At 60.8% G+C, this 14,598-nt stretch overlaps 1 protein-coding gene across 9 annotated transcripts in view; it reads left to right on the top strand.

Annotated features, from left to right (window-relative positions):
• Nucleotides 1-14,029, top strand: part of NDRG4 (NDRG family member 4) — a gene marked incomplete at both ends in the record, with an annotated part of 39,480 nt that extends 25,451 nt beyond the window's left edge. Inside the window, 15 exons of one of the 9 annotated variants that reach the window (XM_082862914.1) lie at nt 3,048-3,068; nt 6,388-6,493; nt 6,746-6,866; nt 6,954-7,016; nt 7,179-7,239; nt 8,373-8,459; nt 8,563-8,619; nt 9,063-9,163; nt 10,048-10,104; nt 10,195-10,246; nt 11,236-11,283; nt 11,466-11,501; nt 11,616-11,667; nt 13,044-13,082; nt 13,875-14,029. In XM_082862914.1, coding sequence (XP_082719040.1) covers nt 3,048-3,068; nt 6,388-6,493; nt 6,746-6,866; nt 6,954-7,016; nt 7,179-7,239; nt 8,373-8,459; nt 8,563-8,619; nt 9,063-9,163; nt 10,048-10,104; nt 10,195-10,246; nt 11,236-11,283; nt 11,466-11,501; nt 11,616-11,667; nt 13,044-13,082; nt 13,875-14,029 — 1,056 coding nt within the window. Of the gene's footprint in view, nt 1-3,047; nt 3,069-6,387; nt 6,494-6,745; nt 6,867-6,953; nt 7,017-7,178; nt 7,240-8,372; nt 8,460-8,562; nt 8,620-9,059; nt 9,164-10,047; nt 10,105-10,194; nt 10,247-11,235; nt 11,284-11,465; nt 11,502-11,615; nt 11,668-13,043; nt 13,083-13,874 lie in introns of those variants that run through there. The other 8 variants (XM_082862913.1, XM_082862911.1, XM_082862916.1 and 5 more) reach the window with 8 other exon arrangements.
• Nucleotides 14,030-14,598: the final 569 nt, after the last annotated feature.

The raw sequence follows: 14,598 nt of genomic DNA, 5'->3' as shown, positions 1-14,598 counted from the left end.
GGTAGTCACCCCATGTGTGTGGGACCTTGGTTCTCAAGATCCTTTGCTTGGTAAAGTGCAGCATGTGTTGAAAGGTGCCTTACTGTGTACTCTGGGTGCAGCACACAGCGGCTGCTTTTTCTTTTAATTGTTTTTTCAGTAAAGCAGCTGCCAGGATGGCCCTTGTCTGGGCCAAGGCCTGGCAGGGATTTTATCCTGCTCAGTCCCTTGCCTCAGTGGGCCCAGCCAGTGGGGGAGGCAGAAGGACAAACTAGAACTAGGAAGACCTGGGTCCAGGTCCTGGCCCTGCCACCTGACCTCCAGTACAGGTCCCTACCTCATTTGTAGAGTGAGGCAGGTAGCTCAGCCCTCCCTGGGTGTCTGTAGGGTCGGGGTTGGTGCCCTTGGGCTGGGCACTCAGACCCTGGGCTGTGACTAGTGGCCACTAGAGCCAGACTGCCTGCGTGTGGTTCCTGGCTCTGTACCCACTGGCTGTGTGATGTTGGGCAGGTTACAGAACCTCTCTGTGCTTCATTTTCCTTGTTTGTAAAGTGGGTGTTCAGAGGATAAAATAAAGTAACATGTGCAAAGCATTTGGATGGAGTATGGCACATGGGAGATATGGTACTAAGCATTTACTACTCTTAATGTGACCTCAGGCCTGGGGTGCTGAGCTCCACTGCTTACTAGCTGAGTGGGAGACTTTACTTCTCTGTGCTTCAGCACTTCATCCTGTCTCATAGGTTTGTGAAGATGATGTGTTACCCTTGCCCCCTAAGGCTACCTGTGCAAGCAGCTACACTGCTTTTCTACCATTTACAGATGTGGAGGCTCAGAGTTGTTGACTGACTTGCCTGAGGTCACACAGCAAAGACTAGCAGGGTTTGGCTAGCAGGACCTGAACCTGCCTTATTCAGCCACAACTGTACAACCTCCAGGGAGGAGGCCAACAGGTTGGAGAGACACACAGATTATCCCATCTCTCCCCTGGGCAGGCCTGGGAGAGGCCTACATATAGGCCTGCATACAGGCCGCTACATGTAGTGATGTATGAGGCTTTTCTTCATCCTAGCAGCTCTGCGAGGAAGGCACAATTCCTATTTGACAGTTGAGACTAAGGCACAGAGGAGTTTAAAAATCTTGTCCAAGGTCACCCAGCTAGTGGGTGGGGAAGCTGGAATTTAAACTCAGGTCTGTGGATTTGAAACCACTGAGCTGAGCAGAATTGGGAGGCCGTGGCTTGGGGTGGGCAGTGTCTGAGATCTCCCAGGTCCAAGGGTGGGAAAGGCTACTCAGAGGTTCAGGTGGGCATAAGGTTGGATGGGGACCATGAAGGGGCAGGGTTTTAGTGGCAGAAAGGGTGGGAGGCCACCCCACCCTGCCCCTCTTCCAGAAGCATATGGGAGGATTTTGTGGGCCTGTCTGCAGACAGGGCTGTGCTTTTGCACACCACCTCAATTGCCAGAGCCTCTGCCTGTGCCGAAGTGGCTGCAGGGAACAGGAAACATGGACAGAACAGGAGGGGCTGGGGGATAGCGCATTCCACACCCCAGCTTCCCTGGGAGACCACAGGCCCCCAGCACTCTGCACTAGGCCCGCAGTGCGAGAGGTCAGAGAGGGGCAAGGAAAGTTATTGATGCCCCCCAGGCAGAGGACATGGCCAGGAATAGCATACGTGGCAGGTGCTGGCCAGGTCACTAGGCACCCAGAGATGGGGAGGTGACCACCTTCCCCCAGGGCAGCCAGCCAGTGTGCAGGGCTGTCGGCACAGGCTGGGACGAGTGGCGTGTTCCCTCACCAAAGAGACAGAATGGGGGCACAGGGGCCCACACCCCTCCCTCTCTCTGTTGCTCTTGCTTCTCTCAGCCCTTGGGCTCCCTCCTCTGCTCCCCTCCCTGGCCTATTTCCTCTCCTTCTCTGCTCTCCTTTCCCTGCCCCTTCTAATCTCTTTACTCTGCCTGCATGTCTCTGGCCAGCTCCACCCCCAAATCTTGAGCCACGTGACCTCCAGCACCTGTCCTGCTGCTCAGGACAGCGGGAGGCGGGAGGCGGCTTGAGCATCCTGCTCCCCAGAGACTCGAGAGCCAAGCCCCAGGCTGGGTGGCCCCAGGAAAGAGGGCTGGGTGTGTCTGCGGCAGGTGGGCATGCCCACATGGACAAGCTGCCTCCCGTCCCTCCTCCTGTCTCTAGTGGCGTCCAGCCCCTTTTGCAGGGTGGGGGTGGGGGAGGGCAGAGCTGGTGTGTGCCCACCATCTCCCTGGTCCTGCAATCTGCCCAGGCCCCCTGGCCCCAGAACCCCCATTTCCCCAGCATGAGCAGGCGCTGGGTATACATGTGGGCAAAGTGGGGGCTGCCCAAGCGGAGACCCTGGGGGTGGAGGAGCAGTCCCCTGGAGTAGGGTCATGACCCAGGTTGCCCCAGGCAGCAGTCACTCCCCGTATCCCCTCAAGGTTAAGGGATCTAGGCCTTTCTGACGTGGAGGCTGGGCTTGGGGCGCTCTCGGGCCCTCCCTGCTCCCAGGGTATGGGTCAAGGGCTCTGCTGTCTAGGGCATACCTGTGTGGTCCACCCTGCCCCGCTTCGGTGTGCTCGTCTTTGAGAGGCTCCTGTGTGCCTGTCACAGGGCACATCTGTACACGTGGCCTCTTGTCTTCCTAGGACCCGTGTGCAGCTGCTGCTGTGAGCCTCTGTGCTGGGGGTGGGCCGGCTGCAGGGGCTGGGGACCATCAAGACTGATGTCTTGCTGGGGGTGGGAGGAGCAGGAGATGGGGTGAATGAGAACCTTGGAAGCCAATCAGAGCCAAGTTTGTCTCCTGAAAGCCAATCTGGGAGCAGGGGCTCCGGGTGAGCGAGTGGCTGCTCAGAAACCCCGCAGGGAGGAGGGGCCAGCCCAGGCCCCCCCCCCCCCCCCCCCCGCCACCCCCTGGCTCTACATATAAATGGCCCGGGAGCTGTGCCCCGTCATAGAGCCGCTGGTCTCCTACTTGCGTTGCCCCCTCTCTCTGGACTCTGGTGACTCAGGCCTTTGTTCGCCCTTCCTAGTCGAGGCGCGTCGCCTCCCTCAGCAAGATGCCGGAGTGCTGGGATGGGGTGAGTGCGGAGTCTGGCGGTGGCGAGGCGGGCGGGGAGGGAGGGGATCCCTCTACCTCTGTCTGGTGGTGGTTCTGCCTTCAGTCGCCTCACCTTGGGGGTCACTGGGCAAGGCCAGCAGGTTCCAGGCACGCTGGTCTGCTGCAGCGGTTGTGGGTAGCTGCTGGTCAGGGTCCGCAGGGGAGGGCGGGGAAGGCTGAAATCTCTGCACAAACTGGAACGGGCTGTGACTTGTTTGTAAGCCTGTCTGGATCGGTGTGTAGGCATGTGTATACCCCACTGACGGTGTGCCCTCCGCCTGGCATGTGCCCACCTGGCTCTGCCTGGCGCCTGTGACCACCTCAGCCCTGTGGAAGCTGTTCCCTGCGTGTCTGTGCCTGCAGACACCTCCTGACCCTGCGCGGGTTGTCTTGGTTGTTTGGGGGACTGCAGGGTGCCAGTCAGGCAGAAGTAGGGAAGTCTGGGTTATGGTGTTAACTGGTCCGTCAGGCTGGGGTCCCTGAAGGGAGAAGGGGGTCGCTGCGCCTTATTTTCTGGGCGTAGGAAGGCAATGCTGGAGGGTTGAACCTGCAGGGCTAGGGGCCCCGGGGGGACCAGGGTGCCTCCTTCTTCTGCCTGGGGCAGCAGGTGCCCAGGCTCGGTGCTGTTCTAACTCCAGGAGGGAGAGGCAGGGGCACACATACCCCTCTACCCCGTAGCCTGCCCTGCCGGGTCCGGAGGCCATGGGGCCGACCTCTACCCAGACAACGACGTCAGCGCCTACCCGCAGCTGCAGACCCGGTCCTTGAATTATTGATGCGGTTGATGGGAGGAATCCAAGCAGCCCTGCACGCACTCGGAAGGCCCCCCCGCCCCCCCCCCCCCGCAGCGCTCAAGGTCACAGATGAGGGGAGCCGGACAGGCAGAGAGAGAGGACATTACAGCCCCCTCCCTTGCTGCCGCAGTGCCTCGCGCTGGCGCCCACCTGGAGGCGGGGACGGGCTCTGACGTCACCAAGAGCCAATGAGAGCCCTCGGCCCTGGGGATCGGGGGACTCAAAGCGCGTCTGGCTGCGGCCTTTGGGGCGCCCCTCTTGGGGACCTTTGGCCTCTATCAGGATTACCTGGATCTGCACTCCTGGGTCGAGAGGGTGCAGGGAGGTCGGTGGAGGGTTGAGCCAAGGTCAGTGGGCAACCGGGCTGGTGCTCCCGATGGCCTGTCCCGGCCCAGCCCAGCCCAGCCCATCCCCGGGGGCCTGAGCCTTAGTGGTGCAAGCACTGCGACTTAGTCCCGCTGCCCCTGGTGGGGCATGGGGACCTGGGCGGCCACACCGGGACTGGGAGGGGCAGACACTGCCCTCACACACACACCCACGGGGCGGTGGAGATCTGGGAGGACCACGCCCTGGGCCCTGACTTGCGCTCTGCTGGCTAGAGCTGACCCCGCTCCGAGAACTATGCCGCAGGAAGCGCACTGCAGCTCTTGTGCTGTGGACGCCCTCTCCTGCCCCCAGCCCACCCTCCATAACACCGTGTGCCCCTCCTGCCCCATCCCACCTTCCTTAGCACTGTGCACTCTTCCTGCCCCAGGCCCTGCCCTCCAGCGCCAACAGAGCCTGGGGCGGGGATGAGGCAGGGGCCCGGCAGGGACACGCGCCCTGTAGAGAGGCTGCTTGCTCAGAAGTCTCTTGCATGGAGCTTGAGGTCTTCCTCAGAAAAAAGCAGCCTGAGGCTCGCCCCTGGCAAGGTCCCCCTCTGCCTTCTCGGAACTTGGCCTTGGGCAAGTCAGTTCTTTCCTAGCCTCAGTTTCCTCCTCTGTGAGGATAAATAAGAAGATACATGAAAAGCATCTGGTCAGTGGTCAGTGAGCAGGAATTGTTCCTTATTTTGATAGCCCTGAGGGAGGACAGGCCTGGGCCGTGGGGAGGCTGTGGCGGGCTCGGGCCTGCCTGGAGGACTCCCAGAAGTGTGGCTCCCGGGGTGCAGCCTCGAGCCACAGGGTTGGCACTGCCTTGTCTCTCCCCACTGGAGACAGGCCTCGACAGTGGTCCTCTGAGCCCAGACCCAAGAAGGCCAGTCTCCAAGAAGATGTTCCCTGCCTGAGTCTCCACTTTCCTGTCGGAGGCAAGAACTTAGGTTGTCTCTGAATCTGAGCATCCTAGTGTCCTCCCCTTGAAAGATGGGGAAACGAGCTCCTTCTCTCTTGCATAACACCTGGCACACAGTAGGTGCTCAGTCACATCTGACTGTCCTTGACCGTAGCCCCACCTCCAACTCCCTGGGGCCACCCCCCTGTAGTTCCCAGGACTCCCCCTGGTGCCAGCAGGGCTGTTTATTCAGCTTTGACAGACCCTCTTGGAGCCTCCCCATGAGTGGCCAAGAGGGAATAGTTTGCAGAAGGACCAGCCAGCAGGGCGCCTCCCCAGGGCTTAGAGATGCCCACCCACGGCAGCCCCCTTTCTGGGCCCCTTTCCAAGTGCTAAACACTCGGCAGATATCAGCTTGTTTAGTTCTCACAGAGTCCTGATGAGGTGGCTTAGGCAGCGGTGGCTGGGGCACAGAGAAGTGCATGCCCTGCTCAGAGTTACACAGTAGGGGCCGGAGCGGGTCTTGAACCTGCGGCATCCAGCTCCTGCTTCCTGGAGAACTGACGGCCCTGAGCAGCGAAAGCAAAGGCGTGAACACGAGAGGACCTCAGAGCGGCCGCTGCAGAAGGCCTTTGGGGAGGGGGTGGGAGTCTAGCCTGAGGGAGGCCTTGGGGATCACGGAGAGGCAGGAGCAAGAGCCTGGAGGTGGAACCAGGGGCAGGTGTCGGGGTGGGAGGCTGGGCTGGCTAGCAAGGGGTCTTTGCCGTGGATTCTAGGTGAGCTGTTGAGGCCAGTCCCCTTCAGGAGCTGCGGCCCTTTTGAAGGCTTCTGAGTTGAGGGGGAACATGGTGGGGGCGGGACTCAGTGGGGATGGCAGAGCTGTCCTGGAGGGACTGCAATGAGATGGGGAAAATGGGCTTCACTGGACCCTGCAGGCCTGAGTGCAGCAGGGCCTGAGCCTGGGCCTGGGCAGTGGCAGCTCGTCCCACTGGCTGGTTTGCAGAGGAGACCAGAACTTTCACATGCAGACCAGTTCACGTTGCCCCTGTGCTGAACAGCCTTGGGAAGGGGTGCTCCCTCTGGTCTGTCCTCTCTGGGGGTGGCTGGGGGTGGTGAGAAGGGGACGCCCCACCCTATGGGGGTGAAAGTCCCGCCAGAGGCCCAGCAGCCCCCAGGCTGCCCCACAGCATCATATCCTGGAAGAGCCAGGACTGGGGGCTGCCCGGAGTGTCCAGCGCTGTCTCTTCCCTCCAGGAGCACGACATCGAGACGCCTTACGGCCTTCTGCACGTGGTGATCCGGGGCTCCCCCAAGGGGAACCGCCCGGCCATCCTCACCTACCATGACGTGGGTCTCAACCGTAAGTGCGCCTCAGCGTCCTTTGGCCCTCCACTGCCTCGAATCTCCCGGAACAGAGAGGCCCCCCTCCCTCCCCACAGAGCCCCATAGATCCCCACTCACACTTGGCTCTGTGCCCCTAGCCATTTGGGTCTCGGTTTCCCCGCTGAACCATGAGGCTGATCACCTCTGCCTCGACCTCCCTTTCAGCATCCATGGGCCTCCCTGCCCGCCTCTCCCGGCTCAGCCACAGCTGAGAGCTTTGTCTTTGCAGACAAGCTGTGCTTCAATACCTTCTTCAACTTCGAGGACATGCAGGAGATCACCAAGCACTTCGTGGTGTGCCACGTGGATGCCCCCGGTCAGCAGGTGGGGGCCTCGCAGTTTCCTCAGGGGTAGGTACCCGGAGCGACCCACTCCCCAGCTTTCCCCAGCCCTGTACCCCCGGCTGCACTGGGCCTGACCTGGTGCTCTGCCTGCAGGTACCAGTTCCCCTCCATGGAGCAGCTAGCCGCCATGCTCCCCAGTGTGGTGCAGCACTTTGGGTGAGTCCTCGCCCTGCCCTGGCCCTGTGCTGGGGGCCAGGGGGCGCCCACCATCTCCGCAGAGCCAGCAGGCTCCAGCTGAGCGCTGAGGGCTATGGGTGGGTCTGCTGTGGATGGCAATCATGGGAAACCCCTAGAGTGACCAGCCGTGCTCTCTATCAGGTTCAAGTACGTGATTGGCATTGGCGTGGGAGCTGGAGCCTACGTGCTGGCCAAGTTTGCAGTGAGTCTCTCCACCCGCCCCTGTAACTAATCCCAGGACTGGTCTCTCCCAGGGGCAACCTCACAGGAACTTTCCTTCCTGTCTTCCTTTCCTCCTCCCCCTACTTCCTCTTCACTTAGGAAAAGTCCTTTTTTCTTTTTTTCCTCCAAGGAAATTAACTTTAAAAAAAAAACAAGGTTACTTTTTCTATACAATTCCTTAAAACACTATGAGCCATAAGTTGCTTCAACCATTATCCAAAAGCAAACTTTCTCTTAGCAACAAACTATACAACTAATTACTCCAGCCACTAAATAAGGATTATCCTAATCACTCATTCACTAATTAGGGTAATACTTAAAGATGAATCATTTTTTAATCTAAAATTACACTTATGATAAGTTTGCGAGATTTAAAGAAATTCAGGTTTCAGAAACATCGTGTCGGGTAGGAGCTCACAAGCTTTCCATCTCTAAAAGCAAAAACTTAGTTTTTAGGATTCAAAGTATTTCTTTCTTCAAAAAAAAAAAAAAAAAGAATAAAACAAAAAAACTGACTAAGAATTTTCAACTCCAATTTCCACTGCAGTACTTAACCACTTTGTTAACTGTCAACTATTCCCAGCCACCCCCAGACAACCTTGACATGACCTCAGTATTGTATATATATCACCATTTTCCCCTAACACAGGCAGACAGTCGAACAGAAAACTCGAATCTCTTTTACAATGTCTAACACAAAACAGGCTTTGGGAAGGTCAGTTTCTTAATATCACTAGGGTTTTTTCTGTGAAAGCAAAGAAACAAAATATTGCATTGAAGATGTTTAATCCTTAGTGTTGCAATAGTAGCCTCTTCAAAGGTATATTAAAGGGGCTGAAAAACAGCGAAATAGGCATAGATAGATTCCAAATAAAAGGGTTTTGAAAGGTTCCAGTTGGGGAGGAGGATGGGCAGGGGCCCTCAGGCAAGTTCCCAGCTGAAGGCACTTGGTTATCAGTGGTACCTTGAAGCCCTTACAGAGCACGGCCTTCTCTTCAGATCCTAGCAACCGCCTGTGAGACGGGCAGAGCCAGAATTTTACAGTCCGTTTTCCAGGTGGGAAGACTGGGCTCCCTGCCCCGCCCCCCAAGCCCTGTCTCCCTGTCCCGGCAGCTCATCTTCCCCGACCTGGTGGAGGGGCTGGTGCTGATAAACATCGACCCCAACGGCAAAGGCTGGATCGACTGGGCGGCCACCAAGGTGAGCGCGGTCCGCCTGGAAGGGGTGGGGTGGGGCGGGGCGGGGCGGGGCGGGGCGTGGCGTCGCGTCCCGTCCCTCACGCTGGCTCCGCCTCGGCCCGCAGCTCTCCAGCCTGACCAGCACTTTACCCGACACGGTGCTCTCCCACCTCTTCAGGCAGGTAAGGGGGCGGAGCCGTCCTCACGCGGGAGCCGGAGCGGCGGGTTGGGACTCTCCCGAGGGCCTGGTTCTGCCCCCCACCCCGGCCGGGCAGGAGGAAGAGGGTGGCGGGGTGATGGGGCATCAGACATGCCTCACCCCTACCCCGGGATCAGCCGCGAGACTGCAGCACCCGTGACGGACTGGGGAGACAGATGGGGCGGGGTCCCCTCCCCTCCCGTCCCCTCCCCTCCCGTCCCCTCCCCTCCCCAGGCCGTGGGCTCCCGCCACACACCCTCCCCCCTCCCCCCCCACACCCTTCCCCCTCCCCCCCTCCCTCCACACCTCTGGGGCTGGGGCAGGGGCCGCTCCGGCCAGAGATGCCCCCTCTGAGCCGGTCCCGGTCTGTGGCTCCACACTGCCCTGCCGCCCGTGCGCTCATCCCCCGTCCCCGGGGCCCAGGAGGAGCTGGTGAGCAACACAGAGTTGGTGCAGAGCTACCGGCAGCAGATCGGGAATGTGGTGAACCAGGCCAACCTGCAGCTCTTCTGGAACATGTACAACAGGTGTGGGCGGCTCGGGTCCCAGCTGGCGGCACCAGGACGGGAGCGCTCACGCAGTTGGGGGACGCCCCCCTCCCCGGTACAGCTGCCCACGGCTGGCAACACACTCTCCCAGTTCGTAGATGAGTGGACCGATGAGCCTCCGAGAGGGGTGACCTCTTGCCCAGGGTCACACCCCGCGAGGGGCAGAGGGGGAGCAGAGCTCTTCCGCTCCTCCCCCTCCCTTGCGCGTTGCCAGTGGGAGCAGTGGGGGCTGTGGGCGCCACCCGCTGCCCCCACTGCCCTGAGCCTCAGTGCTGGCCTCCCTAAGTTGAGAGGAGGTTGGATTAAGTGCTCCTTGGAGCCCCTTAGGGGTTGCCCTGCAGGGGAGTGGCCGCCGCCGCCCCCCCCCCCCCCCCCCCCCCGCTGGCCTGCCCCTCCTTCTCTTTCTCCTACAAATATTTATTGAACGCCTGCTGTGTGCATGGTGCTGGAGAAACACTGGAGAAGGAGGGAAGCCCTGGCCTGCCTGCCTCTAAGGCACGGGACTCCCAGCGCAGGTGGTGGTGCACAGCCCGTGATGAGAGCCAAATGTGAGGGCCCACCTGGCATGGCTTGGGGGTCCCGGAAGAAGTCACGTGAGGGGAGCCCTCAGGTCCCTACTTGTGCAGAACAGCTCTCTGTCTCCCCATTTTACCAATGGCACGTGTGAGGCTTTGTCTCACCGTTGAGACGCTAGAGCGTAAGCCCCCAATCTGGGGCCAGCCCAGCACCTCCAGGGCTGTTGGGCCATAATTGCCATGTGGAGGGACGGGGTTGAAATACGGCAGTGTCAGGCTTGGGGACATTCCCCAAAGCCCCGCCCCGGGATCCAGTCCTGGGATGCTCACCTCCGCCTCTCCCTGCAGCCGCAGAGACCTGGACATTAACCGGCCTGGAACAGTGCCCAACGCCAAGACGCTCCGGTAAGTGCCCTGCCCCCTCCAGCCTGCCAGGCCTATGTAACCCCCTCTCCGGTGCCCAGGCCAGACAGCCCTTCTCCTCTGTGTCTGCAGCTGCCCTGTGATGCTGGTGGTCGGGGATAACGCACCTGCCGAGGAGGGGGTGGTGAGTGAGGGATTGTGCCCTGGTGCCAGTGGGTGGCAGGGGCAAAGGGGTCACTGGCTCCTGGCCAATAGGGCCAATTCCTGACCCTGCCCCGGGAAGCCTCGGGGGGACGCCGGATGGTGGGCTTCTCATCCCACTTCCCCACCATCTTGCCAGGTACCAGTGCCTGAGACAGCCCCCATCCTTCAGATGAGGGAGGCCTGGAGACCGGAGGGGCCTGGGGCCAGGACCGGGCCACCTGATTGCCCCACCCTACCCCTCCCTGCAGCACGGCAGCCTCTCCACACTCTCCACCCATTTTAGGCCCAGAGACTAAGATCTCTCTTTTCTCTAAAATTGGATTCACTTGTTATGAAATAAGCAATTCATGAGCACAGCAATGGTCCCTCTTTGACCATCACATGCATCCATTATGTTTGGGGATCATGTGTCACCTCTCCTGTTGGAACTCTGAGGGCAGGCAGCCCGGGGTGTTCATGTCCCCCCAGAGGGTCAGGGGTCCAGGAGTGCCCAGAGAAGACCCCAGTGTGCACCCAAACTACGACACCCTCCGTGTGCCTCAGGGCTTCGGGGAGCAGGGCTGTGGGCTGCGCCTGCCATCTCGACCCAGGCAGGGTCAGGGCTTCAGAGTCTCCTGCTGACCCTCGGCCCTCCTTCACCTCTGACGCCCGACTTCTGGGGTGCCTTGCGCTTTCCCAGCCTCCCCCGCCAAGGTGGCCCTGGCTCGCTGTGAGGCCGCTGCCCAGCCCCTGCCCCCAGCCCAGCAGCAGTTGTGAGTGCAGTAGAGGGTCTCAGGCCCTCGGGGGGCTGCTTCCTGATCCCCAGGGCCTTGGCCTTGCCAAGGTGCCTGTGTCTGCCCCCTGCACTCCCTCCCTCACCTGTAGAGCCTCGCAACTCTGGGGATAGACCCTCCCTTAGCACCTGGGGCAGAGGGACGCCTGATAGCCCTCGGGCGCCTCACTCTGTTGAAGCCTGTTCCTCGTCCCCAGGTTGAGTGCAACTCCAAACTGGATCCAACCACCACGACCTTCCTGAAGGTGAGGCCCTCCTCCCCACCCTGCGCCCAGCCACAGGGAGGGGCCTCCCTGGGGGCCCAGCCAAGGCGGGAGCAGAGCAGGACGGTGTGTCTGGTCAGGGGAGCCTGTCCGGGTGTGCCAGGGACAGGCAGGGTGTGGTGTGAGGGGCCCCTGCTCAGCTCACCCCCTTCTCTCCCCTGCAGATGGCAGATTCAGGGGGGCTCCCCCAGGTCACACAGGTGAGACTCTTGGCCCTCTCTCTGTCCCTTACCTGGCCAGGGGTTGGGGAAGCCTCCCCTCCCCCTGAATCCCAGGCAGGCAAACAAAGCACGTACCTGTCCCTCGCCCTGCAGCCCGGGAAGCTGACTGAAGCCTTCAAGTACTTCCTGCAAGGCATGGGCTACAGTAAGTATACCTCCACCCCACCCTGCCCTAGAGACTGGGGGGCAGGCAGCAAGTTGGGGCTGACGCTGTGCCTGGGGGCCTCTAGGGCATCTCCACCTAGGTTGTAATTTGATTGTCCCAGGCCAGGCCCTGCCCTATGGGGAGGCTTTGGGGCACTGTTCTCCTGACAGGGCTGGGCCTTTTGGGGTGGGGGACTCTTCTCCCAGCTCTGGGGAGGAGGGCCCGGGGCTGAGTCCTGCCGGGGAAGCCTGCCTAGGGGTGAGTCACCCACCCCACCCAGTGCCTGCTGGGCCTACAGCACCTGAGAAGGGCTGAGAAGATGCCGGATGGTACCAGGGGCATCAGAGGAGTGGACTTGGAGTCTGGGGACTGGGGAAGGCATGTGAGGCCATCTGGGTGTTAGGAGAGCTGAAGGCAGCCAAACTGGGGGTGGCATATCTGAAGACCCCGAGGAAAGAGGGGTGGAACTGGCTCCCTGCCCGCCCCCGACTTCCCCTCGTGCGGGGGTGAGACACTGCTCATGAGCGCCACCAGCGCACATGCCCCCTTGTTGACACACGTGCATCTCCTCAGTTCCTTCCGTCTCCCCCTTGCGCCTGGCTCTCCTCCTGGAAGCAAACTTCCTCTGCCCGAATTTTTCTTCGCCCCAGACCTCAGCCTCTGGAGCTTGGGCCTTCTGGGGAGCACAGGCCTGTGGGGGAAGGCTGGGGGGCCAGCCAGGAACAGACCTCCACCCCCCACCCCCAGGGGACCGGGGCCCCCTGCCAGCTTGTCTGTGGAGAAGTAGGGCAGCAAGAGGCCAAGACCCACAGTGAGACCCAGCAGGGGCTCTGAGGCTGGGCGCTGAGCCCAGGAAGTGCCTGGCGGACGCTGCTGGGACGGGTGGGTGAGCGGTACTTGTCACGGGGCTGGGACCCATTCTCAGGGCCCCAGGACAAATACCACCAGGCAGCCCAAGAGCTGGGAAGGATTTGGGAGGTCATACGGGCCTCCCGCGTTCTGTCCACGGGGAGAGTGAGCCCCAGCAGAATGGAGAGGGTGCTGGCACTAGGTTATAGGCCTTAAAGGCTTTGTGGGCGTGAGCCCCCAGTGCTGCAGCCCAGGCTGGAGAATCGGGGGGTGAGACGAGCACCCCACCCTGCTCTCCCGACTCCTAGGGCCAGACTGACATCAGTCAGTGCTGTGGTTCCTTCTGTGGCCGCTGCTTCGGTGGGTGGGCAGGAGGGGGCTTCCTGAGGCTCTGGCCCTGCCCCCAGCCTGCTCTGTGCCTTCCTCTCCTCTCTGACCCATCTCGCCGCCCTCATCTCGCCGGACCTCCTCTTCACCCGTGTTCTGTCTCCCCAACCCTGCCCCTCTGGCTCTGTCTTCTCTCTTAGTTGCATACTTGAAGGACCGAAGGCTGAGTGGAGGAGCAGGTAGCCCCGCACCCCCTCCCCTAATGCATGGACCGCCCCCCAGCTCCCCGCCCCCGCCACCCCAGGAGCCCCAGCTCCTTCCTCTGTGCAGTGCTGCAGCCAGGCCGCATCTTGCCATGGGAACTTCTTGTGTCCTGCTCTTCCGTGGGCTCTGTCCCATTTAGGGCTCCAGATTGGCTGGGTTTTAGATCAGCCTTGCTTCTAGGTTGCCATGGGCCCCGTGGCTTCCAGCACTCTGGCAGTTGGAACCAGAACTTCTCAGAGGTGTCGGCCCTGGGGTCAGGGGCAAGCCATGCCTGAGCTGGACAGGTGGCTAGTTGAGGTCAGGAAGGTAGAATTTGCTTCCTGCAAGTCTCGCTTGTAAAACTCTGAATAAGGGCAGAAACAGGATTTAGGGCAGTCTGGGGCCATCACACCTTGCCCTTCTTTACAGAACTGGTCTCATTCCCCCTGCCCCATCATCCTCTTGAGGGAGGCAGAGTTGGAAATAATGTCCCATCCTTGCTCCAGCTTACGGACACCCCATTTTGGCCACAGCTCTGGCCAGCTCTTGTGAGGAGGGTCCTGCCGGCCTCCGTGGCCCCCCGCCCCTTTGGCTCACTCCCTGTCGCTGGCGTTGCATGCCTGGGGCTTGACAGAGCAAGTGTAGAGCCCTGGCTTGGGATGAGCCTCCATGCCTTCGTCGGAAGAACCGGTCTCGCTGGCCGCTTTGCTTGCGTAAATCCTTCTCCCACCTGCCTGCGCCCGGCCCCGCCTGCTGGTCCTCACCCCCGGTGCCCTCTCTGTCTGCAGTGCCCTCGGCCAGCATGACCCGTCTCGCCCGCTCTCGAACCTCGTCCCTCACCAGCGCCAGCTCGGTGGACGGCAGCCGCCCGCAGGCCTGCACCCACTCAGAGAGCAGTGAGGGGCTGGGCCAGGTCAACCACACCATGGAGGTGTCCTGTTGAAGCCCTTGGTCCCACGAAGATGCTCACCTGCCCCCCAACCTGCGTCGACGTCCCACTGCCATCCTTGTGCAGCTCATTTCCCCTTTAGTTTATTTTTGCGAGGGCGAAGGGGAGGAAATGGGGTTACTTTTCTTTTGTTTAAAAAGATGAGGGGATCCGTCCTAGATGCTGCAGTGGAACAGTCTCCAGATGGTTTGAGGGGCTCACTCCTCCCCTACTCCCCTCCCCCCTCACCTCATTAACTTGGCTGACTTAGACCCTCTCTTCCAGTTTTCCAAGGCCCAGGCACAGTCAGGGCAGGGCTCCAGGGAAGGAGATTAGCTAAGGGAAGACTTTGAGTCCTTCTCTGGCCAGGATCCAGGATAATATGCTGGATTAAAGAAAGCATGGGTTGACCCCCTCAAGCAGGCAGGTTTGAAGGTGGGATGGGGTTTTGAGACGGTAGGTGCTGGGACAGCAGGAACAGGGTCCAGCTCAGGCACTGGCATGAGAACCAGGAGACAGCAGCAGGGAGCATTCAGAGGCAGGAGCCCTGGAGCTCTGCTGGCCCCTTTCCCACCCCCCGGCCC

The sequence above is a fragment of the Leucopleurus acutus genome (assembly GCF_964270905.1).
Source record: "Leucopleurus acutus genome assembly, chromosome: 20".
NCBI lineage: Eukaryota > Metazoa > Chordata > Mammalia > Artiodactyla > Delphinidae > Leucopleurus > Leucopleurus acutus.
This window is presented reverse-complemented; position numbering and strand designations above follow the sequence as displayed.